General features: G+C 43.6%; 1 protein-coding gene across 3 annotated transcripts in view; it reads left to right on the forward strand.

The window, feature by feature from the left end:
• The window catches only part of SIDT1 (SID1 transmembrane family member 1), an 87,038-nt gene that overhangs the window by 56,531 nt on the left and 2,640 nt on the right, over positions 1–27,867 (forward strand). For 2 of the 3 annotated variants that reach the window (XR_003792406.1, XM_029215049.1), the window contains exons 11-24: positions 2,467–2,538; positions 3,885–4,030; positions 5,032–5,105; positions 6,495–6,561; positions 8,284–8,357; positions 9,340–9,463; positions 9,671–9,788; positions 12,105–12,241; positions 12,874–12,985; positions 16,776–16,852; positions 19,577–19,623; positions 24,002–24,107; positions 24,192–24,302; positions 25,520–25,633. Coding sequence is in view for 2 of the 3 variants with exons in the window: in XM_029215049.1 (XP_029070882.1) it covers positions 2,467–2,538; positions 3,885–4,030; positions 5,032–5,105; positions 6,495–6,561; positions 8,284–8,357; positions 9,340–9,463; positions 9,671–9,788; positions 12,105–12,241; positions 12,874–12,985; positions 16,776–16,852; positions 19,577–19,623; positions 24,002–24,107; positions 24,192–24,302; positions 25,520–25,633 (1,379 nt within the window). In the remaining variant the exon portion in view is untranslated. Of the gene's footprint in view, positions 1–2,466; positions 2,539–3,638; positions 4,031–5,031; positions 5,106–6,494; positions 6,562–8,283; positions 8,358–9,339; positions 9,464–9,670; positions 9,789–12,104; positions 12,242–12,873; positions 12,986–16,775; positions 16,853–19,576; positions 19,624–24,001; positions 24,108–24,191; positions 24,303–25,519; positions 25,634–27,867 lie in introns of those variants that run through there. The other variant, XM_029215050.1, reaches the window with a different exon arrangement.

Here is a 27,867-nt window from a genome sequence, read left to right on the forward strand (position 1 = left end):
CTGTCACCATGAACCTGGGTGCAGCCTAAGAGGAGGGTACTTTCTCAAGTGAGGGAGCTTGGTGAACTTGCCAAGTTTGCAGATTTAAGAACCAAATGGCCAATCAGATCCTTCCCTGGATGGAGCGATTACTGAATCAGCCTCCCAGCAAAGAACAGGGCCCGGGAGGGATAAGACAAGCAGCATGCTGAGTCCAGAGGGGTCAGGGAGCACAGGCCATCCTCAGGCTCTGTGGCAACAGGTCTCAGACTCTAGTCCTGACTCTCTACTCTGCTTTCTCCCAGCTTTGCCTGCCCGGTTTTTTCTTCTAGAGGAATTTTACTTTTACGTCCTTCTGCAAAGATTAGTGGTTTTCTTCATTTTCTCCTCAACTTTTGAGATACAGCATGACACTCGTTGGGATAGGTAGCCAACTGGCATAAAAATGAAATCTCATGTCAGCTAGTTCACAGCGTTACTGACTCCCTCTTCCGCTTCCAACCTCCTGAGTCTGGAGACGGAAGCGGACAGGACAATTATAAATGTGACGTCCCTGAAAGAGCCAAGCATGCTCAAAATGAAATGAAGTTTTTCTCCTCACATGGAGCAATTAATATAAAAGGCAAGCATGCAAGCATATCCTATTCTAAGTTAGTAAAGCAGACAGATGGCAAAGGGCCCGCACGCAGAGAAAAACATACCAGAACAAGTCTCCCCATTAAGATGAGCTCATTCATAACTTTATATGTTTGCTTATTCCCAGCCAGAACATCTTGGTCTGTCCTGTAAACTGATATTTTGTGTTTAATTCTGCTTTCTAAATGCCATACAGTTAAATAGAAATATGGCTTGCCTTCTGGGCGCATCCATCATGTTTGAAGTTTGGGAGGTAATGCTTCGGTTTTTGCATTCTAAGAAGGTCTTAGACATTAGAAATGTTAACAGAATACCGTTATCCCGTGTTGACCAGTCTCCTATTTAATTGTGCATATAGAAGTGCACAGATTTGTTTTTGTTTTGTTTTGTTTTGTTTTTGTGGTACGCGGGCCTCTCACCGTTGTGGCCTCTCCCGTTGCGGAGCACAGGCTCCGGACGCGCAGGCTCAGTGGCCATTGCTCACGGGCCCAGCCGCTCTGTGACATGTGGGATCTTCCCAGACCGGGGCACGAACCCGTGTCCCCTGCATCGGCAGGCGGACTCTCAACCACTGCGCCACCAGGGAAGCCCAGAAGTGCACAGATTTGAAACAAGTGCACTGCTCATGAAAATCTCGATGCTCTTGTCCATCACAGAACCATTGTTGTTGTGGTTGCCTCGGGGTGAAAAGAACTAGCGACTACATGGAAACCAGGTCCTGCTCGATTGCGAGGCAGAGTGCAGAAATCATCGAAGTCTGAACAAACCTACACAGCTGGCTTTTTCTTTTTAGTGAAGTTGTCGCCTAACAAAACAGTGATTGTTTTTGTTTGCTCAGTTGCTTTGACGTTAGTTTTTGCATTTTTTTCTCTTTTGATCACACACACGAAAACCCTCTGCCTCCTACAGACCGTTTCAACCCCCCGCTGCAGAGGAACTCAAGCGCTCTCCGCCACACGTGTCTACTTCCCATGCCAGGGGGCTTCCCAGGAACAGAAAATGCCCAGAATTCTGGGGCTTATGATTTTAGTATCATTCTTCGCTTACTATTTGCACATGTAATATTTGGAAAAGTTTGAGGCGCGTCCTCTTAAAGAATGTTTTTCTCTCACTGCCAACGACCATTTGGCCACAGACATGCCTATTCTACCTCTGAACTATCCCCCAAATAACCCATATTCCTGCACATCCTTAGTTCACGTTGTCATTATTTTTTGCTCCAAGGAGTGCAGTAATTTCCAACCTGTCAGGGCTCATCCCGTCTACAGTTAGGGTACTGTTAACGACTGTGACAAATAAACCTCCGAATTATAGCCCCTTAATCACAGGAGTTTATTTCCGGTGTTTATGTTCAGCGGTGGCCTTCCTCACAGTGATTCCAGGACCCATGCGCCTTTGTTCTTGTGATTCTGCAACACTGCCAGGCAGGAATCGGCAACGTTTTTTCTGTAAAGTGCCAAATGGTAAATGTTTTAGGCTCTGCGGGCCACGTAGTCTCTGTTGCAACTGCTCCACTCTGCCATTGTAGCCAAAAGCAGCCATAGACATACTCAACGAGTGGCTGTGTTTCAGTAGAATGTCATATGTAAACACTGAAATTTATAATTTTACCTGCCATAAAATACTCTTCGTCTTCTGATTTTTCCCTAACCATTAAAAAGATTTAAAACCACTTTTAGTTTAAGGGCCATACAAAAACGGGTGGCAGGCTAGATCTGGTCTGCAGACCATAAAATTGGCCTGCAGGCTCCTACATTAGAGTGAAAAGAAAATCAAACTATTTAGAGTTATGTTCTTTCACTTTGGCAACTGGACATAAAGCGTTTGCCTCTTTGCTTTTCTTTTTAACAGGCTCTGGAAATACGTCGGTGTCACATCCCATTGCTGCCAGCACCCCTGAAGAAAGCAATTATGGGGCAATAGGTATTTCCTACAATGAGTCCATTCATGGAAGTGTTTCCTGATTCTCCAAAGAATAGGATACAAGGAGCCCTCCAGCCAGTAATAACTGTGAGAGTGGGCAAGGCCGTCATCGTATAAGATTATCTTTTATTTATAAGATGAATTGGCTCGATGATCTGGAAGGTTCCTTCCAGCTCTAATTTTCTCTGGTTCTATTGATCCGTTTCTTGGGTCTACTAGCCACACTTGAGCAGAATTTTCTACGGTTGCCATCAACTCCCTTGGGGATTTTTTCGTACCCAGCCTGAGTTTAGGGCGTGAAAGATGCGTCAAGAGTCTGACATCAGGGAGCCCGACATCAACTGACCCGTTGTTTCATTCTCGGGTTTCAGTGGAGTAAGGGCGATCAGAAGACTGAGGCTGTGCAGCAGGTGAACACGGCTGAAGCCTAACGATCTTCCATTTGGGCTATAACTGCATAAACGAACCTGCTCACTGCCACCCAGTCATTCACATGGCAACCCCCAGGGCTCGTTCAGTGGCCTGAAGGGTCAGAATTCTGATCCTTGTCTTGTTAGAGTCCGCGTGCATTGACGCTTCCACACACTTCCATGATGCTTGCGGGCCTATGAATGGTGCACCTTAAGCTGTCAGCATAGAGGGGCTGGGAATCCTGTATGCCTGCCCTGTTATTCCGTAACTTTGAGAAGCATGTGGGCTCAGCGCTGGAGACTTATTTCTGGCTCTGCAAGAACAGGGTTCTGTTATTTTTTTTAACCATCTGAATAGAAGAAATAAAGCAGAAGGTAGGCTCTGCTCATGTGCTCAGTAGGCTGTGCAAATTCCCATCTGCTCTGGGAAACATTCACAGGATTCTTCTTCCTGAGAATGTTGTTTCCATTATATAATCATAGATATGGCATGTGGGGGATTTCGGTGTACAAATACTTTATCCACGAGAAATGTATAGCTGCTGGACATGTGGGTACTTACACGTACATGTGGTAGATGCTATACATAATTACGTGCATGTGTATGTTTATACATTTATGCTCGTATTTTAAAATATGAAACATGAAATATAAGCATAATATTATTTTTGCAGCCAAATAGTTAACAGAGCAGATGCCTTTATATTATGTATTCAGCCCTGGAAAGAGATGATTTAAATATAAAAATAGGAGGAGAGGAAAATTAGAGGTCCATTGAGGAGGAATTAGAGAAAGAACACGTGCTATGGGTAAGGAGTTGGTTTTTACCAACACAGCGTTTTCAGGAATGAGTCAGCACTGTGCTTTTTGCAGAGAAAGATGGACTCGGTGGGTTCTTCTCGGCTTGGGAAGGCAGGTGAGTCTCCTCTGTTTCAGATGAGTCAAGCTCCAGTCCTGGCAGGCAAATGTCCTCCTCCGATGGCAGACAGCCATGCCAGTCAGACACGGACAGCTCCGTGGAGGAAAGTGACTTCGACACCATGCCAGACATTGAGAGCGATAAGAACGTCATCCGGACCAAGGTACTTCTGCCGGGTGGTGCTCTTCGAGAGGGCAAAAAGTCCAGGAGCCAAATACAACTTCAGCAATGCCTCAATTTCCTTTATATATATTTTTTTTCTTCAGGGGGAGTCAAATTTCTCAGTGAGCTTTTTATTTATTTATTTATTTTAAACACCTTTATTGGGGTATAATTGCTTTAAATGGTGTGTTAGTTTCTGCTGTATGACAAAGTGAATCAGCTGTATATAAACATATATCCCCATGTTTCCTCCCTCCTGCGTCTCCCTCCCACCCTCCCTATCCCACCCCTCTAGGTGGTCACAAAGCACCGAGCTGATCTCCCTGTGCTACGCAGATGCTTCCCACTAGCTATCTATTTTACATTTGGTAGTGTATATATGTTCAGGGGGCTTTTTAGATAAAACTTAGCTACATACTAAAAGCAATAGTTGGTTGGTTAACACTTCTTTCCGGAGGGAGAAAGTGAGAGCAGTAAAGAAAACAGAGCGCTAAAACGCTCTCAGGGTCTGAAGGGGCTGACCATGGACAAAAGTGAGGAAGGGATCCAACCAAATGGGAGAAAAGATTCATTTGAAGGGTGTACTTGGAAAAAACCCCTGGTGTATACATAAAACCCTTCAGGAGTAAAAGATCATTTCTTTCTGGCTTGTATGTATCACATCGTGTTGTATCCAGTAAGGGACACAAAGGTGAATCGTACCGTTTCAACCTCGTAATTCAAGAATCACACAATGGGCATCTCTGAAAACTGGGAAAGCAATTCTTGAGATTTAAGAAGCATTCAAGACTCCCAATAGGTTTCCCACATCAGCCAATTTCCCTAAAGCCAAGGGAAATACTAAGATTTTTAAAGGCATCCTGGGAAAAGCAAAATTAAAGTCTTGTTAAACAATTTTAATCCCTAGTGAGTGATTGAACTGAAATGTGTAAAGCTCTCCTTTATATTTTATGCAAGAAATCCAAGTACAGTTTTGCACTCTCTTTTTATTTGGCATCCCAGATGTTCCTTTACCTGTCAGATCTGTCCAGGAAGGACCGGAGAATTGTCAGCAAAAAATATAAGATTTATTTTTGGTGAGTAGATGACCAGGAGGGCTATGGTTCTCTTTAGTAAAATTAAAGTTTTCCTTGTAAAAGCCACAATCACTTATGAGATTCATATAAGTGAATCAAATCACAGGTTTCAGTGTTTAATGAGGCACAGGTATAGGTGTTTAAAGGATTCATGCCACATTCGATAGGAAAGACAAAAATGAACTACCAAAGGCAACCAGCCCTAAATTAAATAAATACAAAGTATTAAATAAGAACGGTAGTGGAATCCCATAGGGAGGCACTAAATCCTTTTCTAGGAAAATACAGTAACGATAACATTAATGTCACCACCTTCCCTCTTCTCCTCACCAGGACTTGCTCTTGGAAGAGCCAGTGATTAAAGGGATGAGATGCCTAGAGCATCTCATAGTAGCTAGAAACCTCCCTGAGTGAAGATGATACCATCAGCCAATGATAAATAGACCTGCGATGGTCAGACACAGATGCAGTCTTCCTACAAGCAGAGAGTCTGAGGTGCCTGGCAGGGTCCCCTCCTTCCTCTCAGAAATCCCCAGCTGACACTTGTGATAGCCCTTCCCATTCTTTTTTCTGGAAGGATACCCTTTTACTGGGATACAGATATTAGAGGAAAACAAGGGCCAGTGGGGACCACATGGAATTCCATACTAGGACCATCATTTTGGAACTAAGAGATATCTAAAAGAGCCACATCCCTTTGTGAGATCCATCACCCATTACCTACTGTCAGATCACTTTTTTTTTTAATTTTTAAGTCACCAACTTATTTTTATTTTTTTAATTTATTTATTTTTGGTCGCGTTGGGTCTTTGTTGCTGTGTGCAGGCTTTCTCTAGTTGCGTCGAGCAGGAGCTACTCTTCACTGCGGTGTGCAGGCTTCTCACTGTGGTGGGCTTCTCTTGTTGCGGAGCACAGGCTCTAGGCTCACGGGCTCCAGTAGTTGTGGCACGCGGGCTCAGCAGTTGTGGATCGCGAGCTCTAGAGCACAAGCTCAGTGGTTGTGGTGCACGGGCTTAGTTGCTCTTCAGCATGTGGGATCTTCCCGGACCAGGGATCAAACCTGTGTCCCTTGCATTGGCAGGCGGATTCTTAACCACTGCACCCCCAGGGAAGTCCCTCTCTGATCACATTTAATCTAACAATATCCTAAATAGATAGGCCCTCATTAATAATTGGTTAAACCAGAAGCAAGTATTATTTACACTGTTTTACAAGTAACTGTATGAGAGGAAGATTGGAGAAACAGGAACCACATAATCAGTTTCTAATCGCGTTTGTGAGTTAACTAGGGAGTTATGGGGTGGAAAGATTCTTTTTTTTAAAAAAAAAAAGGGCAAAGTTTCCATGGTTATTTTGGAAATAACCATTTCTGATTCTTTGCCTGCGTAGGAACATCATTACCATTGCTGTGTTTTATGCGCTGCCTGTGATCCAGCTGGTTATCACCTACCAGACAGTAAGTGCTGCCCCGAACTCCAAAATCCCACCTTTCATACTTCAGGGAAAGATATTTGCTGCGAATTACAGAGAAAGGTATAACTTGAGCTCCGTCCAAGAATTAATTCCCCGTTTGGGTTCCCACTGGATTTCTCCACTGGATTTCTCCACTGATTCGTCTTTGACCTTTAAATCTAGTTCCCAATTGTTTTATCACAGACCTCTTGTATTATTTTGACTACCAATCTGAAATTATTACCTTGCACTCATTTAGTCTTGGTATCTATCAACTATGTCTATTTTTTACCAGTCTGCACTTTTGATCATCATGGGATGATGGGTAAAGTTCCAGACCTAAACAAAGAAACCTGATGTCTAATTTAGCCTGTGTCCTGTCATTGAGGGTAAATATGTTTTGTAAAAGTAAAAACAGCTTCACAGTACTAATGAAATATTAAAAGAAAATATAAAATAAATAAAAAAACAAAAATAATAATTAAAATAGCTTGAGAATCCCCACTGCACCTTCACAGAACCCTAGGGTCCAGGTCACTTAAGTGATCCTGTCTGGGATCTATTACACATAAAAAGCCCATTTAGAATAGCACCAGGCTAAAGGTGTTTCTAATGCAATGGTTCTCAAACTTTGCATTAAAATCATCTGGGGGACTTTTAAAAATCCCAGTGTCCAAGCTGTACCCCACACCAGTTAGATCAGAGTGGAATCAGCCATGAGTATTTTTTTTTTTTTTTTAGATGTTGGGGGTAGGAGTTTATTAATTTATTTATTGATTTTTGGCTGTGTTGGGTCTTCGTTTCTGTGCGAGGGCTTTCTCTAGTTGCGGCAAGCGGGGGCCACTCATCATCACTGTGCGCGGGCCTCTCACCATCGCGGCCTCTCCTGTTGCAGAGCACAGGCTCCAGACACGCAGGCTCAGTAGTTGTGGCTCACGGGGCTGGTCGCTCCGCGGCATGTGGGATCCTCCCAGACCAGGGCTCGAACCCGTGTCCCCTGCATTGGCAGGCAGATTCTCAACCACTGCGCCACCAGGGCAGCCCCAGGCATCAGTATTGATGAAACTCCCGGTGATTCCAGTGTACAGCCAAGTTTGAGAGCCAGGAGTTTAATAATATTTTACCAATTCCATACTTAATACGTGATGAGGACTTTATAAAGCTTCAGCACCACCATTTATAATCTAAATATTCTCTGAATACTTTGGTGCTGTCAGAAGATACAGCTGTGCTGTGATCTAGGAAGGTTCTTAACGATAGCGATAGTGACAACTATGGACAACCGGTCACACATCTCCTTATGTCCACCTGCCCTGTGGTTACCATTTCCACACAGAGGATGGAACAGCTCCTTACCCTCCCAGGATTCATCTAGAAAATAGGATGTACCATGACCGTCCTAATAGGCAGGTCCCAATGTTAGCATCCTCTCAAAATCCTTTTATAATGAGAACAAAGGAAACATACTCAGTTGCATTCTGCCGTGAGGCCACATAATGAGGGACACGGAATATTTCAATTCAAAGCAAGATGGCAGCATTGAAAGGAAATGTGTCTATACTGTGTAAAGGCTGAAGATAACGACCCATCCCCTGCTGAGAAGGGGCGCTGGTTACACTGTAAATCACTGACAGTTGATCGCTGTGAACACTGTCCACTTTTTGTGATTTCAGGCTCAGGGGGCGGAGGAAAACAGCATCTCCTCTTTTCACTCTTGGTTTTACAGATAGTCAATGTCACTGGTAACCAGGACATCTGCTACTACAACTTCCTCTGCGCTCACCCCTGGGGTGTCCTGAGGTAAGCCCAGTCCTCTGAGGCAATGAGAGATGCCTTTCTGTGTAATGTGACGATTTCAGTTTTTAAAAATACTAGAAACAATTGTGGAAAAGCACCCCAATCAAGCGTAAAGAGGAATGAAATCAGGAAGTTGAGATCAGGTATGCCTCTTCCATTCCTGTATGGGGGCCTCAGGAAACAGTCCTGAGGAGAAGGCAGAGATATGTTTGAAAATACCAGGTCCCTAGCTGTGATGACCCTCATCCATGGGCATGAGCTACTAGTACATTCAATCCGTTAAACAACCTCATGAGATAGATAGGATTATTATTACCCCCGTTTTTAGATGAAGATGTTAAGGCTCAGTTAGAAAGGTAAGGACTTGCGGAAGGTCCCTCAGCTTGTTAGTGATGTTGAGACTCACACCGGGGCCTGCTGCCTCCAAGGCCATGCTGCAGCCTCCAGAACATGGCGAAGTGGAGAGAGCATTTGCCTGGGAGTTGCGAGCCTGGCTTCTCGATCCAGAACTGAACTAGTCTCAGTTTCCTTAAATAAATCTGCTGGCTGTGACCAGTTGACGCTTATCCTGAAATTCATGGTTACAGAGCTGAGTATGGACACATAACGTGGGTCCATCCATCTATGTGAATTCACTCTCACATTGTAGCTGAAACGCTTGGCCCAACTGCCCATCTGTGGAGCGACTCTCTTTCCTAGGATTCATTCCCCGCCAGTGCCATCAGCACAAGGGAGGATTGAGTGGGTGTTAGGGAAGCTAAGCAGGCATCCCTGAGAGGAAACGGACACATTATCACAGGCTAAGCATCCTAACGTGGCATTAGGTTAAAGATGCTTTCTGATGATCTCGGTCCTGAAATCTTATGGAAAGGTTAGCAGTGGAAAACACTGAATGCGGATTTCACTCGCTCATCCATGCCTTCATTCAGTCTCTAAAGCTCTTTGATACCTTGACTCTCTCATGGTCTCTCTGTCACCCCCTTAGTGCCTTCAACAACATTCTCAGTAACCTGGGCCACATGCTCCTGGGCTGCCTCTTCCTGCTGATAGTCTTGCGCCGGGACATTCTCCATCGAAGAGCCCTGGAGGCCAAGGACATCTTTGCCATGGTGAGGAGAGGGTGGGATGAGGGAGGTGAGAGCTAGGAAGGGTTATGGTTCCAAACGGGATCTGCAAAGAGGAGGGACATCTGGCTAGACGGTGTGACGATGGATCACATGTAATGGACCACACGAGGCCAGAGCATGGGCGTCCCGGTTCTGTGGCTGAGTCACTAAGGAGTATCTTTCCACTGACCAAGCTTTCTGCTTTTTCAGGAGTATGGGATTCCCAAACACTTCGGTCTCTTCTATGCTATGGGCATCGCACTGATGACGGAAGGGGTGCTCAGTGCTTGTTACCATGTCTGCCCTAATTACTCCAACTTCCAATTCGGTAATTAGAATTTACATCAGCTACACAGATTTGAGTTATAGGAGTCTTATCCTGGGACCCTCTCAGAAATGCCAAGGTCATGCTTGCAAGAATTAAATGACATTTTACATGAAGTGATCTGAGGGCACCTCACCACAGGGCATGGTTTCCCCACATTGTACCGTTTTTTCCTCTCTGACCACCGTTTGTAGACTACAAAAGAGTGAACACTGGGTACTGATCTCATGGCTAGATCTGCAGGTGGGCAATGGGCTAAGTGTCAGGCAGCAGGTCAGGTAGAAACCACCAACAGACATCTAGAAATCTCCCTCAGTGTAGCTTGGCTTAATTTAGCAGTTTGCCTGTTTTGGGTTGAAAGTAATAGAAAACCCAATTCGAATTGGATTAAATAATAGGTACGCTCACCAGTGCACCAGCCGAACGTACAGAGGTGGAATAGCCTTGTGGGTAGTTTGTCTGGTGGCTCTGGCTCCGCTTCTCTGTGATCCCCTTGGTTGCACCCAGCCTGCACACTGGTGGTCTCCTCCAGCTGCCTTCCCTCGTGGTGGCAGAAATAGCTACAGCAGGTCTTGGCTTCCTGTCTCCGCACCATGATGTCTAGAGAAAGCAGCGAGCTGGCTTCCAGGAGCCTTTATTTGAGAGCAGGAAACTTCTTTTCCCCAAACTCCCCAGATAACAGCCCCTCACACCTCAACAGCTTACACAGCCCTGAGCTCACTCCAGAATCTTTCTCTGTGTGAGGGTTAGCTCGGGCCAGCATTGCTACACCAGTCACGGTGGCAAAGGAGGTGAGGTTACCTTTAGTCCAATGAGACCCTTCCCTGGAACCAGGGGTGCGGTTAGCTTTCCTAAAGCAAGTGGTCTGGGAGGGTGTGCATTTCTGAATAGAAAATGGGGCTGAGATATTTGAGTTGGTATCGAGATGCTGTTAGGATGGAGAAAGGGAATAGCTGATGCTGGAAGAAGGCAATTAACAATGTCCTCCACACTCGAGGATGAGGTTTTTAAAAACAGTTATTTTGTGTTTGTGCTCTAGCCTCTGGCTGTTAACTCACAACACCACAGAAATTCTCCATCACGTTTTAGTTTGTTTAAATTAGAAGACATTTTTAATAGAGGAAAACTATAGAGAATAATATCATTCACCACTCAGAAGGAACAAATGCCAACACTTTAAAATATTTGCCTTAAATCTACTTTAAGAAATAAAACATTGTGTAAAGTTGAGGTCCCATTTTGAACTGTTTTCTAAACTTATCAACTCTCCCCTTCCTTAGAAGCAACAACTGTGATTAATTTTATATTTATCCTTCCAGTTTGTTTTTATAGTTTTTCTTCATTTGTAACAAATTAATATTAATTTATCACACTTCGTTCGGCATCCTTCTTTTTTCATTCAACAATGTTTTCAAGATTTATTGGTATTAAATCAAGGATATCCAGTTCATTCATTTTTAAAGATTGTCATTCTGTAATAAAAATATACCACACTTATCAATTCCTCTATTGAACAACAGTTAGAGGTTGCCAATATTCTGCTAGTACAGACAGTGCTACAATGACTAGCCTCATCTGTGCCTGTTGCGCACATGTGAGAGAGGTTCCCTGGAATACCTAGAAGTAGAATTTTGGGGTCACATGGTCCTGGTTGATGCATCTTCCATTTTACCAAAACAGCCAACTTTCTCCCCAGAATATTAATTCCCACTCCCACTGGCTGAGTGAGAGTTTCCACTTCCCCCGTATCATCACTAACATGTGTTATTATTAGACATTTACACTTTTGCCAATTTTTTAGTAACATGGGACATTGCATGGCTGTTTTAATTTGCATTTCCTTAACCCCCATGCAGCTAAGCCACATGGAATTTCTAGCTGTCTTCTATCCCTAGGCTAGAAAGCCTTGTATATGAGCAGTAATCAATGTGGTTATGTTTCAGTATACTGAGAAGGACCTCCTGCACCCACGTAGGATTCTCTTTATTGTCACACTGCCCTGTTCCCATTAGGGATTCTTTTGTTGTTGTTGGACAGGAGCGTTTATACACACATAGCCCCGCGAGTGGGGATAGGCAATTATTCATCATATCATCTGATACTTTTCTTCTGTGAGCTAGGAATGCCCCCCTTGGAGGGGGTGAGAGGTGGAGTGTGTAGGGTTTACCTAGAATGTGCCTGGAGAGGCTGGCGTGTTGGAGGTCACCACACAGGCTGAGGGCAGCAAATACTCCAAGGCCTGAAGGGAGGGGTTCTCTGAGGCTGAAGAGAGGTCTGTCTGCCACCTACTGGATCTCGATTGTCTCGGCTTCTCCTCAGACACCTCCTTCATGTACATAATCGCCGGCCTCTGCATGCTGAAGCTCTATCAGACCCGCCACCCAGACATCAACGCCAGTGCCTACGCTGCTTACATCTCCTTCGCCCTGGTCATCACGCTCACCGTCCTTGGAGTGGTGCGTCCCTCCCCACAGCCGGCAGCCCTCTTGGGAGGCTTTGTGTTTTGTTTTTTTGGACCCCAGGTGAACAGGTTTAACTAACCATAATCCTTGGCTCATGACACACCCTCATCACTGGTCCGTTCACAGCAGTTTAGTTACTGAGCTAGAATTTTTAATAATGTAACAGGCCCCTGGAACACCGGCCCTGGACAGTGTCAATACAAAGCCGGACCTGACTCGGGTGAGACTGGAATAGAGATGCACAGGCTGATGGGAGAGAGACTGACTTGAAAGGACGAAAACCACTTTCTAAGTGTGCGTGCACACGCGCCAGTCGTCTTCTGTTATTTGAAGAGCGTTAGCTCCCAGCTTTAGACCTACTGCCTCTTCACCTGCTGTTCAGCTGCCTCACCCATTGCTTCCCTTTTCCATTTCTTTCTTTTTCATTCGGCCAGGTAGCCATTCTTTTTCCCGCCCTGGCTGCAGTAAGGTCCCTGTGAGATCAGAGAAGGGAGAAAAACCAAAATTCACACACAGCTAGGTTTTTGACAGCTTATGCATACACGAGAGATGAAACAATTTTAGTAAGTTCTCTGGGGGGAAAAAAAAAAAACCCAGATGAAGGTAACTTCCATCTTTACTCCTAGGTGTTTGGGAAAAATGACCTGGGGTTGTTCTGGGTCATCTTCTCTGCAATCCATATTCTGGCTTCTCTGGCCCTCAGCACCCAGATCTACTACATGGGTCGTTTCAAGATAGGTGAGTCACCTGTTACTCTATACTAAACATGTTGATTAACTCACCCTGAGAAAGGACTGTCTTGCCTATCCTAAACGGAAGTGTTACTTGTCACCGTGAATGCTTGCTCTGAATTCTGTGTTTAATAGCATATATTCTCTCCAAGAGCTTCCTCTCCTGTATAAGATAGCAACAATCTACTATCACTAGTTCTGTTTTCAACTGAGACACTAAGCTAGCTCAGAGCTGAGGCGTCCTCCTAACTCCAAGTCCCCAAAGGTTTTCAATTCACCAAACTTTGAAAGTGCGTTTGTAGAACAGTACGATCATCACACCGCTAGTTCCACCGAGAAGAATGTTTTTCAGTTCATAGCACTTAAAAGGAGCATTTCTCTAACCATCCTAAATGGTTAACAAGAATAAATTCTACATTATTTTCAAATTCTGGAGCTGGAAGTTTTGGAGACCAACTTGCCAATCTTAGAGGCAGGACACCTGCCGAACGCCCTCTGACGGCATGAACGTATCACGTTAGATCACCAAGTGTTCCGTGGAAATCAGCTTCTGATCTGCTCTTGGTCAGTCAGCATACATTTGAGCAGGTGCAAGTCATTTTAGAGCATCTAAATTTCACCCATCATTTTAAAGTCCGGGAAGTCAGACTCAAAGATTCATTTGTATATTTCAAGAAAAACCAATATATATATAAACTAGGCCTATCCCTAATATTTGCAGAGCCCAAGGCAAGACTGTAAATAAAAGCCCACTTACCATATGTATAAAAATGTTTAAGTTATAAAGCAGAGTAAAAAAGTATTAAATATATGGAAGAAAGGAAGGAAGAAAGAAGGAAGACCAAGAAGCTGATAAATATACCTTCATTACAACCTACAAGGTACAAGTTCAAATTTAAAATTCTCAGGTGCATGGAAGAGTACTCCAGAACATAGCTATACAGGAGAGCTGGTCCCCAACCCCTGCCCCTCTTTTCTTCTCACCTCTGGCTCTGTCCTGCATCTTAAGGGGTCTCACAGGTATGCATATGGACACCCTTGTCTAACATCCAATTGGCCATTCCTTGCCACTAGAAGTGCATACTCTAGTGGTGCTATCTGCCCTCAGGAAGACAAACCAGGGAAAGGACCTATGCAGGCTCTGAGAGCGGGCTCAAGGACATCAGGACAGGGAATTCTTGGGTCCAGGAATTCAGAATGTGGCCTAGAAGAAGCAGTCCCCTTGCCCTGCAGACTCCTCAGTCATCGGGGAATGAGGGCCTTTAAAATATGGCACCCCTGTTGCCCAGATCTAAGAGCGATTCTACATAAACAAGTGGCTTTAGGACTAGAAGAGCAAATAAAACAATCTCTCATTTTGGCAGTTCAGTTTTTCCTTTTGGCATGGTCAGTAGATTAACCCTTGGTGTTAACATAGCCGGTATACCTCCAACTCCCTCCCCCAGTGGAAGCATCAATAGCTGGTTGGGTAGAGCATTTGGTACAGCACTCTGTTCATGCTCCATCCTCCACACTCAAAGGTGAATGAAGTCATACAAACTAAACTCTCCAAAGGAACATAAGTTAGGCACTGTTCCTCTGGGTTTTGCAAGTTGGAAAAATAAACTTGAATACAGATATATGTAATGGTAGTGACCATTAATACATAGAGGAGCTTTTAGTATGTTTATACCACCTTGGCCCCATGCAACTTTGCAATACTGAATTAATTTACCTTTTTAAAAAAGGACAAATTGAATGTAGTCTATTATAACCATGTACTAGTTTGTCAGGGTCCCAACAGGAAAAAGCTATCACATACAAAGACAAAAGATTTATTCATAGAGGGACTCTTCATAGGACAGGGGTGGGGTGGGGAAGAATGAAAGGGGTAGCACAGTAACCTGGGGTTAGTAGCAGAGAAGCTTTTACTACCCACAAGCCCAAAAGGGCATAGAGGAAGTGGTTACCAAAACATGGAAGGAGGGCATCACGGAGAGAAAGTCACCTTCCTCCATGAGCGTGGAGCAGTGACCTTTGGCTAACAGACAGGCAACCTCACAGGGAAGGCACCAGACAGATAGTACCCTGGGCTCACTCTCCTTCCTCTGTCCCTCCAGTCTCCTGCTGGCGTTTCTCATTGTCCAAATCCAAGGGGAGCGAGGGAACCCATTGAGTGGTCCCTGCAGTCAGCCTCCCTGGGCGTGGTGAGGACAGAGAGACATGGCAGGTGAGTCTGGAGGGGCAAAGGGAAGATAACCTTCACACAACTTAACCCAACATTTAAAATTTCTGTACCTAGGGAGTCTCCCCCAAGTGGTTACGGATTTACCAAAGTCAAAAGGAAAACATTGTGACAATTGCATCTACATTTAGTCCAAAGGCAGGAAGTCGGGTTAGTGGACAGTGGTTCAGGCAGCACCAACCTCTCTGCCCATTCCATAAGCTGCCTTTGCTTTCTCAAATCACAGACTCCTTTCTCTGGGGCCCTTAGGCCACACAGGAAAATTAAAGTGGACACGAGGAAAGGCAGTAGCAATGAGGCAGAGCATTTCATAAGCAGGACAGAAAACTGCAGAGCTACTTGCCCAGATCACCGTCGTGCCTCTTGTTTCCCGAAAAGGACCACAGGCAGAGGATGGATTATAAGTTGCAAGTGGTGCACAAAAGCACACAGGGAGAGAGGAAAGTCTGATTCACGCTTTGAAGAGTAGTGAACTTCTGAACGTTTGAGACAGGCAGAAGGAGTCTGTGTTCTTTACGAGAAGACATTACTTTTGTAATCAGAAAACAAAATTAAAGTCATCTGTTTCGAGAGAAAAATAAAATGACCAGTAGTTTACCTGTTTGGCTACCTTCTTACGAATCTTTTTTTCTCTCCTCAATTCTCTGCTTCCCACTGATTCAGATGTGTCTGACACAGGTAACGTTCAGCCACCCTCCCCAGGGTTTTCTACATTGTTTCCTTAACAAAGCAACCTGCCTGACTGACCTGCCAACTCTGCTTTCTGAACACTTCTTCCAGATTGGGCAGGATTTGGTGGGCAGGGGGTTTGGAGAGAGGCTCAGAGGCAGGGATGCACCCCAACCTAGCCCGCAACGCGCCTCTTCCGGGCTAGTGCATGGACACGCCCGCACCCCCACCCCACAGTGTATCTAGTCTAGTGAACGCTGCTTAAATTGACCCCAGGGGTAGCCTTGAAGAGGAACAGCAGCACAGCAGAGCTGGGGTCCACGCTTACTGAAATGCTCACTTCGGGAAGACCCCAGCCTCGCCCTGACCCTGCTCATATAACAATCATCATACGTACAGGCTTCCTGAACGTGCTTAGTAGATCCCACTGTCCCCTGGTTCAATTCTTACTGACTTATAACCACACTGAGAAACACAGATTCGAATTTTTACAAGCTAAGATTTCCCATGGTCTAGAGAGAGCAGATGTTTCAAGGTGACTTTTGAGAGTCCCCATACACCTCTGCTGTAAAGAAAACACTAAACTATCAACAGAGGGAAACTTAGCTGAAGGAGACCATAGGAGGGTTGGCCAGCCCCCCAAATGGTTTGCAAGTGCTTGTTCCTTGTGTCCATCTTGCCTGCCTTTCTGCGGGATGCTGCATGGATAGAGCACACCTGCCACGAAAGCCCAGGCAGCTGTGGGTGGCGTTTTTTAAAGCAAACATTTATTGCTGACCTATTAGGGACAAAGCATGGCTTTTATGAGGTGACATCATCCTGGCCACAAAAGCTTGGGCCAAAGGGGAGTGTTGTGGATTATCTCTGATCAAGCCTTCTCACCATGCGATTGTGTCATCTGCAGATTTGGGAATTTTCCGACGGGCCGCTATGGTGTGCTACACAGACTGCATCCAGCAGTGCAGCCGGCCTCTCTATATGGTAAGTGTGTGTTCCTGCGTGCCTTGGCCTTCTCCCAGACAACAGGAGGACAGCAGGAGGGGCAGGCTCGGGGTAGTCACACAAGGCTCCCCAGACCAAGAGAGCCAGATGGCCTAGCGTGGCTGAAGTCCAGTTAGTGAGGGAAGAGGCATCTTGCTTCCCCTTCTCACTCTTAAAAGACACGCTGGGATGGTTCCTTTTTTGTACATGAAAAATTGCTAGTATAGAAAGAACATATGTATGTATATACACACACAAAACTATTAAAGTGATGATTGCTGGAGGAGGGAGGATCAAGATAGGGTGTCCCTATAAATAATCATCCAAATAGGTATGATTATTTCACTTGTGAAAGTGAAGAGAGGGCACTATTAATAATGACACCTGGACTGTCCCAAGCAAACTAGGGACATATGATCACTCCAATCACTTTCATTAGGAACTTTCCACATTATACATTTGTTTGCTTTTTATATATTGTTTGACTTTTACAATGAGCACGAATGCTTTTTCAAAATTGTAGCTATTGCTTGATGGCAGAAATACAGTTTTAAAAATTTTACAGTATGGTTTTCAATATATTACACATTTCTACACTGAGCGGAGGGATCAGTGTAGTTTCTACACTGAGCTGGGATCAGCCCTGCTCCCAGCTGCCTTGGCTTGCTGGCCAGTGACCTTGGGAAGGCTACATACCTCCTCTGAGCCACTGCCCCAACCTTTACCCCGTGCTGTGATCAGAACTAGTGATGCCGTTTGGGCCTGGCACACAGGCATTCACTAAATTCCTGCTGATAGTTTATAATCAGAAGGATTTTTACATAAAGGAACCTGGGAATGTTTTAAGCCCGGTAGAGCTTGGGCAGGAGCTATAGGCACTAAAAATTGAATTGAAGCTGGAGGGTTTTACTCAGGGGAGAACTTAAAAGCCCATTAGGACCTGTGAGTATTAGGAGAGAGAAGAATGCCTCAGCTGTGAACCATAAGGGGAAATTAGTTTTTCTGGTGTTTTTTACATTAATTGATGTAGGCTGTCTTTGTTTTTTTAAACAGACTATTTTTAGGGCATTTTAAGAGTTTTTAGTTTTTTTAGGTTCACCGAAAAATTGAGAAGAAAATACAGAGATTTCCCGTATGCCCCTCTGCCACACAGACACAGCTTCCCCATATCAACACCCTCACCAGAGAGGTGCATTTGCTAGTCAGTGAACCTATGTTAACACATCATAATCACTCAAAGTCTATACTTTACATTACAATTCACTCCTGGTGTTGTACATTCTATGGTTTTCTTGACGAGTTTGTGATGACATATATTCATCATTATAGTATCAAAGAAGGTAGAGTAGTTTTCCTGCCCTAAAAATCCTCTGTGCTCCATCTATTCTTTCCACCTGCCCCTCCTCCCCAACCCCTGGCAGCCACTGATCTTTTTTAGTGTCTCCTTAGTCTTACCTTTTCCAGAATGTCATATCGTTGGAATAATATAGTATGCGGCCTTTCCAGATTGGCTGAAATAATATGCACTTATGTTTCCTCCATGTTTTTTCATGGCTTGCTAGCTCATTTCTTTTTTTTTTTTTTTTTTTTGCGGTACGCGGGCCTCTCACTGCTGTGGCCTCTCCCGTTGCGGAGCACAGTCTCCGGACGCGCAGGCTCAGCGGCCATGGCTCACGGGCCCGGCCGCTCCGCGGCATGTGGGATCTTCCCGGACCAGGTCATGAACCCATGTCCCCTGCATCGGCAGGAGGACTCTCAACCACTGCTCCACCAGGGAAGCCCTCATTTCTTTTTAGTCCTGACTAATATTCCACTGTCTGGATGTGCTACAGTTTATTTACCCGTTCACCTGTTGAAGGACATCTTGGTTGCTTCCAAGTTTTGGCAATTATGAATAAAGCTGCTATAAAATTTTGTGGGCAGGTTTTTGTATAGGCACGTTTTCAGCTCCTTTGGGTAAATACCAAGAAGCACAACTGCTGGATCATACAGTAAAAGTATGTTTAGTTTTCTAGGAAACTGCCAACCAAACTGTCTTCTGAAATGGTTGGACCATTCTGCGTTCCCACCAGCCACGAGTGAGAGTTCCACATCCTCACGAGCAACTGGTGTTGTTAGTGTTTTGGATTTTGGCTTTTCTAGTAGATGAATTCGTTTTTTTAAAAGGAAGATATTTCCCTGCGCCACCATGGAAGCCCCAATAACTTTAATCTTAATAAGGCCATGTGTTTAGAAACCAGGAGCCTGGGAGCTGCAGGACCTCCTTGGAGCCAGAATAATGAAACTAATTCCAGGTGCATCCCAACAGCTGCCTTAGGGCCCACCAGTTAACACAACCCAGGGAAAGAGTCCTTGGTTACAGAACAGTGGTGGCAGAATTCTTTTAACTACTGAGTAATCAGCACATACCACCAGCCTTCCCGCCAAGAGGTGGGCCCAGGCGCCCAGCTCCTTTAAAAACTGGGGGGAAAACAGCAAGACTTCTGCTTTATTCACCAGGCTTTCTTTTATAGGGACGAGGTCACGTCTGTTAGCAGTCAGAGGCTTTGCCATTTAGTCCTCGTAGAGGACTTTCCAGTCATAGGCACAGCTCTCTTAAAACTATAGAAAAATTGTTTCCACCAAGGCAATTGTTTTCCCATAATTGATGCTTCCCCTATGGTAAGTTTTTTAAAAAGCAGTATGTGCGGCCCCTCATTTGATGTTTTCTTTCCTCCTTTCCAGGACAGAATGGTATTGCTCATCGTGGGGAATCTGGTTAACTGGTCCTTGTAAGTAGTCTTAGGAAAACACATTTTTCTCTTTATTAATTTCTCTGTAACACCGTGGTTTAGCTTTCCTTGGCTGTCATTTTTATAAAGAAGTCTTAAATTAAGGAGAGCTTAGGACTGTGCTTGTTCTAGTGACTTGAAAGCTATTTTTCGTCCTGCAAAGAATGCACTAGGAAGCTCTTGTGTACCAATAGTTGCCTCCCTTAAAGCAATGAGTTCAACACACTGATGCCCTGAGCTCATTTGTTCAACAAGACAAACATCAAATTTGCTATATCTAGGTGGATAAATTAGATTGGATATATATGCATATACACACATACACACATATATACAAAGAGAGAGTAATTATGCCAGCAGCAGCAAAAATGCAACAGTTTTAAACTCTTTTTAGAACTTTCCATAAAGGCTACCCAGTAGGCATTTCTCTTTCTTACTAGGGTGTGTGTGTGTGTGTGTGTGTGTGTGTGTGTGTGTGTGTGTGTGTGTGTCTTTCTCATTTCTTTCTTTCCCTCCAGGTCTCAATCTTCTTACTCTGCCTATATCATTTTTCTTCCTTTTCTTTTCCCTCATTATCACCTTGGTCTTGTTTCCTCAAATGACCTCTAAGTAGAACAGTGCAACAGAAGTACAATTCTGCTAGCTGTATTTTATGTATCTATTTTTTGCAACTTACTCTTAACTTACAAATGTGAATGAGTGAGATGTTTTATTGATCCCTCAAAAAATAAGTATGTTGAGCTGCTTTTATTAGTGGTTCTTAGCTGATGTGCTCCTCTGGGTCAGTGACCTTTGATAGAAAGGTGACACCCTACTCCTCCTCCCTTTAAGATACCAGATGCAGGGCTTCCCTGGTGGCGCAGTGGTTGAGAGTCCGCCTGCCGATGCAGGAGACACGGGTTCGTGCCCCGGTCTGGGAAGATCCCACACGCCGCGGAGCGGCTGGGCCCGTGAACCATGGCCGCTGAGCCTGTGCGTCTGGAGCCTGTGCTCCGCAACGGGAGAGGCCACAGCAGTGAGAGGCACGCGTATCGGGAAAAAAAAAAAAAGATACCAGATGCAAAGAAATAAGCACACCATCAGGGAAAGCCAGAATCAAGTCATGAGAATTTGAATCTTATTTCGGGGCCACATGCTTCTGGAAGAAACTTCCCACAATATTGTTGCCCCAGGGTTTACCTTGGGGAAAGTCCATACCTGTGAAGGACTGTCCTTTACTCAAGGACACGTCAGGATGGGTGATTCTTGGCCGTGGTCACCTGCGATGCTCTCTCGGCCACCCTTTTAGGGAAGACCCCACAGTCCTGGCGACTCTGTAAGACAGGATGGAGGGTGTTGATAGGAGATACGATACTGAACAACTGATGATAGTGTCTGCAGGGTCAGCATCACCTAGCTTGTCCCTGCCTCTAGTAGAACTAAAATCAGACCCAAGTCTGCAATCAGATTTAACAATCAATGGAAAGATGTCCCATGCTCTTGGATTGGAAGAATTAATGTTGTTAAAATGGCCATACTACACAAATCAACCTACAGATTTAACGTGATCCCTATCAAATTACCCATGACATTTTTCACAGAACTAGAATAATCCTAAAATTCATATGGAACCATAAAATACCCAGAACTACCAAAGCAATCCTGAGGAAAAAGAACAAAGCAGGAGGCATAACCCTCCCAGACTTCAGACAATACTACAAAGTTACAGCAATCAAAACAGTGGGGTACTGGCACAAAAACAGACATATGAATCAATGGAACAGAATAGAGAGCCCAGAAATAAACCCACACACCTACGGTCAATCAATCTTTGACAAAGGAGGCAAAAATATACAATGGGTAAAAGACAGTCTCTCAGTAAGTGGTGTTGGGAAAGCTGGATAGCCACATGTAAATCAATGAAGTTAGAACACATCCTCACACCATACACAAACATAAACTCAAAATGGCTTAAAGACTTAAACATAAGATATGACACCATAAAACTCCTAGAAAAGATTATAGGCAAAACATTCTCTGGTATAAATCATACCAAAGTTTCTTAGGTCAGTCTCCCAAGGCAATAGAAATAAAAACAAAAATAAACAAATGGGACCTAATCAAACTTACAAGCTTTTGCACAGCAAGAGAAACCATAAACAAAAAGACAACCTATGGAATGGGAGAAAATATTTGCAAACAATGCGACCCAAAAGGGCTTAATTTCCAAAGTATATAAACAGCTCATACAACTCAATAACAAAAAGACAACCCAATCAAAAAATGGGCAGAAGACCTAAATAGACTTTTCTCCAAAGAAGACATACTGATGGCCAATAGGCACATGAAAAGGTGCTCAGCATCACTAGTTATTAGAGAAATGCAAATCAAAACTACCTCACAATGGTCAGAATGGCCATAATTAAAACGTCTACAAATAAGTAATGCTAGAGAGGGTATGGAGAAAAGTGAACCCTCCTACACTGTTGGTGGGAATGTAAGTTGGTTCAGCCACTATGGAAAACTGTATGGAGGTTCCTCAGAAAACTAAAAATAGAATTACCATATGATCCAGCAATCCCACTCCTGGGCATATATCCAGAGAAAACTATAATTCAAAAAGATACATGCACCCCAATGTTCATAGAAGCACTACTCACAATAGCCAAGACATGGAAACAATCTAAATGTTTATTGACAGATGAATAAATAAAGAAGTTGTGGTACATATATACAATGGAATACTACTCAGCCATAAAAACTGAAATAATGCCATTTGCAGCAATATGGATACAACTAGAGATTATCATACTAAGTAAGTAAGTCAGAAAGAGGAAGACAAATATCATATGATATCACTTACATGTGGAATCTAAAATATGGCACAAATGGACCTATTCACGAAACAGAAACAGATTCACAGACATAGAGAACTGGCTTGTAGTTGCCAAGTGTAGGGGGGCGGGGGAGGGATGGACTGGGAGTTTGGGGTTAGTAGATGCAAACTATTACATACAGAATGGATAAACAACAAGGTCTTACTGTATAGCACAGGGAACTATACTCAATACCCTGGGACAAATCATAATGGACAAGAATATTAAAAAGAATGTATAGATGTGTATAACTGAGTCACTTTGCTGTACAGAAGAAATTAACATAACATTGTAAATTAACTATACTTCAATAAAAAATAAATTTTTAAAAAAATGAACAAAAACACTCCATTAATAACAGCTTTCCACTTAAATACTTAGGAATAAACTTTGAGAGATGTGTGGAATCTTTCTGCAGAAAATTTAATTACCTTATCAGGAGAGATAGAAGAAAACTTAGCTAAATGAAGAAAGATGGCATGCCCTGGGTGAGAAGATTAACTATTGTAAAGATAACAATTCTCAAGTTAATGTGTAAATTTAGAATTAGAAATGGAATGAAGTTAATAGGATTTTATTCTGAAATTATTTACCTAGTTAGACAAAATTGTCAAAGGTCTCTGCAAAAGGTTAACCAGAGAAAGGAGGGGCAGAGGTGTATAGTGACAGCCCAGCATTATTCAATAGAACTTTCTGGAATGATGTGTTTATTAGCCACGTGTGGTTATTGAGCACTTGAAATGTGGTGTGACTGAGGAAATGAATTTTCAATTTTTTTAAAATTTTTATTAATTTTTATTTAAATAGCCACATGTGGTTACCACATTGGATAGTGCAAGCTAGCCTAACCTTTGTTAGATAATCTAACATATTATAAAACAACAATAACACGATGAGCCACTGCTCCAAAACTAGAAATTATAAATTAGTGAATCAGGATGAAGTGGCCAGAAATCCAACTATATATATATATGTGCATGGTGTGTCTGTATTAAACACAAGCTTTCAAAACCAGGAGATAAGAAAGGGCTGTATAATAAAGACTTTTGTTAGAACGGAATAGAAATTTGGAGCAAAATTAAGGCCAAACCCCAACCAAAATAAACTTCAGTATTAATTTAGACAGCTAGCAAAAATTTGGTAATGTGTGTCAAGCCAAGTATTGAGATAATTCTATGTCTAGTAATCTATTCTAAACATCTTAAATGCAAAAAGAAAAAAAAAGCACAATATGTCTGAAGGTATTTATTGTTGCAGTTTTTAATAATAGTGCACAACTGAAGGACAAAGAGAAAACTCTTCATTTCAACTAGAGAGGTAGGATGATTGCTTATGGTACATCCACTGATAGGAACCTCACAATCGTTAAAAATGAATGTTCTGAGGAAGACGTAATGAATTGAAAGTTACTTACAACATTTTAAAATTCCCCTCCCACCAGAAATGGGGGTGTGGAAGTGAAAAAGCCAATAATGTTACAAATCCACCTTCATAGCTACAAAATAATTCCTCTGTGTGCTCAGTGCCCTCTTTGGACTGATCTATCGACCCAGGGACTTTGCCTCCTACATGCTGGGCATCTTCATCTGTAACCTGCTGCTCTACCTGGCCTTTTACGTCATCATGAAGGTAAGAGTGGCGGCTGGGAGCCGGGCACCGCGGGCCCTCCTCGGGTGACGCGTGCGGCTTGGCAGCAGCGTTTCTCACCCACAGCTTCGCAGCTCCGAGAAGATCCTCCTGATCCCGCTCTTCTGCATCGTTGCCACCGCTGCGGTGTGGGCCGCTGCCTTGTATTTTTTCTTCCAGAATCTCAGCAGCTGGGAGGTAAGAGGGCAGTTTTCTTTTCCAGGATGACATTCTCTCTCCATCTTGCCTTTATGACCTTCCTACCTCCCTCTCTTCATGTGTTTGTTGCTGTTTATCTTTTTTATGTTCTCTGACATGAATGCTTTCTCTAAAGGGGATGGTTTTCAATATCCACACGTGACTGCTCAATAAATGGCATGTCATCATTATCAGGGTGGCACCTCTTAAAAACGAAGCTCTACCAACACTGCAAATGTGATCTTCATTATGTGTCATATTATGATTATGATCCTGTTCCCAGTGGATGTTTAATATGTACAGGAACCTTGCTTAGTGTATCTTCTCCACCTTATCATAGTCACCATCCATAAACAATTACACAGGTGCCGGTGTTTATAAATCCATTTCACAGATAGGAAAGCTGAGGCCTAGGAAACGGGTGATGTATCTGAGGCACAGAACAGGGAAGAAGTCTTAGCTCTCCATCACCATAATCACCACAGACAACTTTAGAACATTTTTATCACCCCAGGAAAAAACCTGCATCCGTTAGCAGTCAATCACCATTTCTCCCAAACCCCTTAGCCTTAGGCAACCACTAATCTATCTTTTGTCTCTACAGATCTACCTATTCTGGACATTTCATATCAATGGAATCACATTACATGTGGTCTTTGGCTTCTCTTCATAATGGTTCCTAGGTCCACCCATGTGTAGATGTTATCAGTACTTCATGTTTTTATTGCTGAATATTCCACTGTATGGATATACCTCATTTTATCTACCCGTTCAGCAGTCTATCGACATTTAAGTTGTTTCCGCTTCTTGGCTTTTATGAATGCTGCTGCTGTGAACAACTGTGGTCAAGTTTTGTGTGGACGTATGTTTTCTTGGAAGCTAACTTTTTTTTTTTTTTTTTTTTTGCGGTACGCGGGCCTCTCACTGTTGTGGCCTCTCCCGCTGCGGAGCACAGGCTCCGGACGCGCAGGCTCAGCGGCCATGGCTCACGGGCCCAGCCGCTCCGCAGCATGTGGGATCTTCCCGGACCGGGGCACGAACCCGTGTCCCCTGCATCAGCAGGCGGACTCTCAACCACTGCGCCACCAGGGAAGTCCGGAAGCTAACTTTTTGACCCAGGCATCTAGTAGTGACTTTTTAGGTTTCTGGATACTCAGCGCTCTAAGAAGTTGAACTGTGGGAATGCCCCCACTACATCCTGCCTCACCTTCTTCCAGGGAACGCCAGCCGAATCCCGAGAGAAGAATCGAGAGTGTATCCTGCTGGATTTCTTTGATGACCATGACATCTGGCACTTCCTCTCTGCTACTGCCCTGTTTTTCTCATTCTTGGTGAGTTTATAAAAACTTTTTTCATTTCTTCTCGCTTTACATCCTGTACCCCCCCTTTTTTTCTCTTCCCCTCTTTCTTACATCCCCTTTTGTATTTTTAATTTCCCTTTCCAAGTCTTCATTATAATTCAATGTACAGAATTTCTTTTTTACACTGTATCCTTAGGTTAGATCGTTATTTTCATTCTCCTTTTACTCTTCAATACTTTAAGACACAGAGTGATAAAATAATTTTCCTTGAGTTGTGCAATGTTTGGACTGAATTGTTGATTAGAACTCACATGCCCAAATCCCCCGGGAACCACTTTTGGCATTGGCTACAATCTCAGCCACACTAGGTTATACCTTCTTGTGCTATACTCACATTCCTCCCCCTCTTCCAGTCTCACTGCATGTCTTACAAACATTTCACAAGTTCTTGGAGTGGCTCAGGATAGCAGGCAGGCCTCTTTTTGCCTTCTAACCAGTCTCTTCCAAATCTCTCCTGTAGTCCCTCCATTTTTTGCCCAAACACCTTTCCAGAAGCCATGCATATTATAACAACCCAGGAGGAGAACTCCCAGCCTACTTCGATCTTAATTTTGACTTTTCCAAAATAAAAGCCCATGGTGCCTGTACACAAGGTCATTTAACAAATAACACTGGGTTGGCCAAAAAGTGCCTTCAGTTTTTAAGTAAAAATAAAGGACATTTTTCATTTTCACCAAGAACTTTACTGAACAACGTATTCACCCTTTTGTTCCACTACCTTCTGACACTTTTCAGGCAACTTCATAATTCCATCTTCCCAAAACTTTTTATCTTTTTGAGCAAAGAACTGTTCCAGGTGCCTTTTAGAGTCTTCCAGGGAATTGAATTTTTTTCCATTAAGAGAATTTTGTAAAGACCAAAATAAATGGAAATCCGAAGGTGCATCTGCTGAATACGGCAGATGAATCAGAACTTCCCAGCCAAGCTGTAACAGTTTTTGCCAGGTCATCAAAGAAACATGTAGTCTTGTGTTATCCTGATAGAAGATGATGCGTTTTCTGTTGACTAATTCTGGATGCTTTTCGTCGAGTGCCGCTTTCAGTTGGTCTGATTGGGAGCAGAACTTGTTGGAATTAATCATTTGGTTTTCTGGAATTAGCTCATAATAGAGGACTCCCTTCCAATCCCACCATATACACAGCATCAACTTCTTTGGATGAAGACCGACCTTTGGTGTGGTCGGTGGTGGTTCATTTCGCTTGCCCCACAGTCTCTTCCATTCCACTTTATTGTACAGTAGAAACTTTTCGTTGCCTGTCACAATTTGTTTTAAAAACGGAACTTTTTATGTTTGTTTTTTATTTTGGGCCGTGTTGGGTCTTCGTTGCTGTGCACGGGCTTTCTCTAGTTGTGGCGAGCGGGGGCTACTCTTTGTTGCAGTGCACGAGCTTCTCATTGCAGTGGCTTCTCTTGTTGCGGAGCATGGGCTCTAGGTGCACGGGCTTCAGTAGTTGTGGCGCGCAGGCTCAGTAGTTGTGGCGCACAGGCTTAGTTGCTCTGAGGCATGTGGGATCTTCCCAGTCCAGGGATCAAACCCGTGCCCCTGCATTAGCAGGCAGATTCTTAACCACTGCACCACCAGGGAAGCCCAAAACCAGAACGTTTTCATTACGTTTAAGTAGAGAATCACATGCGGAAATACAGTCAAGAAGGTTTTTTTCGCTTAACTCAATGTGAAACCCAAACATCAAAGTGATTCACATAACCAAGTTGGTGCAAATGATTTTCAACGCTTGATTTAGATATTTTGAGTATGTCGGCTATCTCCCGTGTGGTATAACATTGATCGTTCTCGATTAATGTCTCGATTTGATCGCTATCAACTTCAATTGGTCTACCTGACTGTGGAGCATCGTCCAGCGAGAAATCTCCAGCACAAAACTTCACAAACCACTTTTGACATGTTCGATCAGTCACAGCACCTTCTCCATACACTGCACAAATCTTTTTTTTGCATTTCAGTTGTTTTTACCTTTCTTGAAATAATAAAGCATAATATGCCGAAAATGTTGTTTTTCTTCCATCTTCAATATTAAAATGGCTACACAAAAACTCGCCAATTTTGATAGGTCTCTTTTTAAATGCACGCTGATAGGACAGCTGTCACACACAATCTAACAAAATTGTTCCAAATGAAGTTTGGACAACTAAGTGCTACTAGGGCCATCTTACGGAAAAAACCGAACGAATCTTTTGGCCAGCCC

Source organism: Monodon monoceros, unplaced genomic scaffold, assembly GCF_005190385.1.
Source record: "Monodon monoceros isolate NGI ecotype Baffin Bay Population unplaced genomic scaffold, NGI_Narwhal_1 Super_Scaffold_11, whole genome shotgun sequence".
Classification (NCBI taxonomy): Eukaryota; Metazoa; Chordata; class Mammalia; order Artiodactyla; family Monodontidae; genus Monodon; species Monodon monoceros.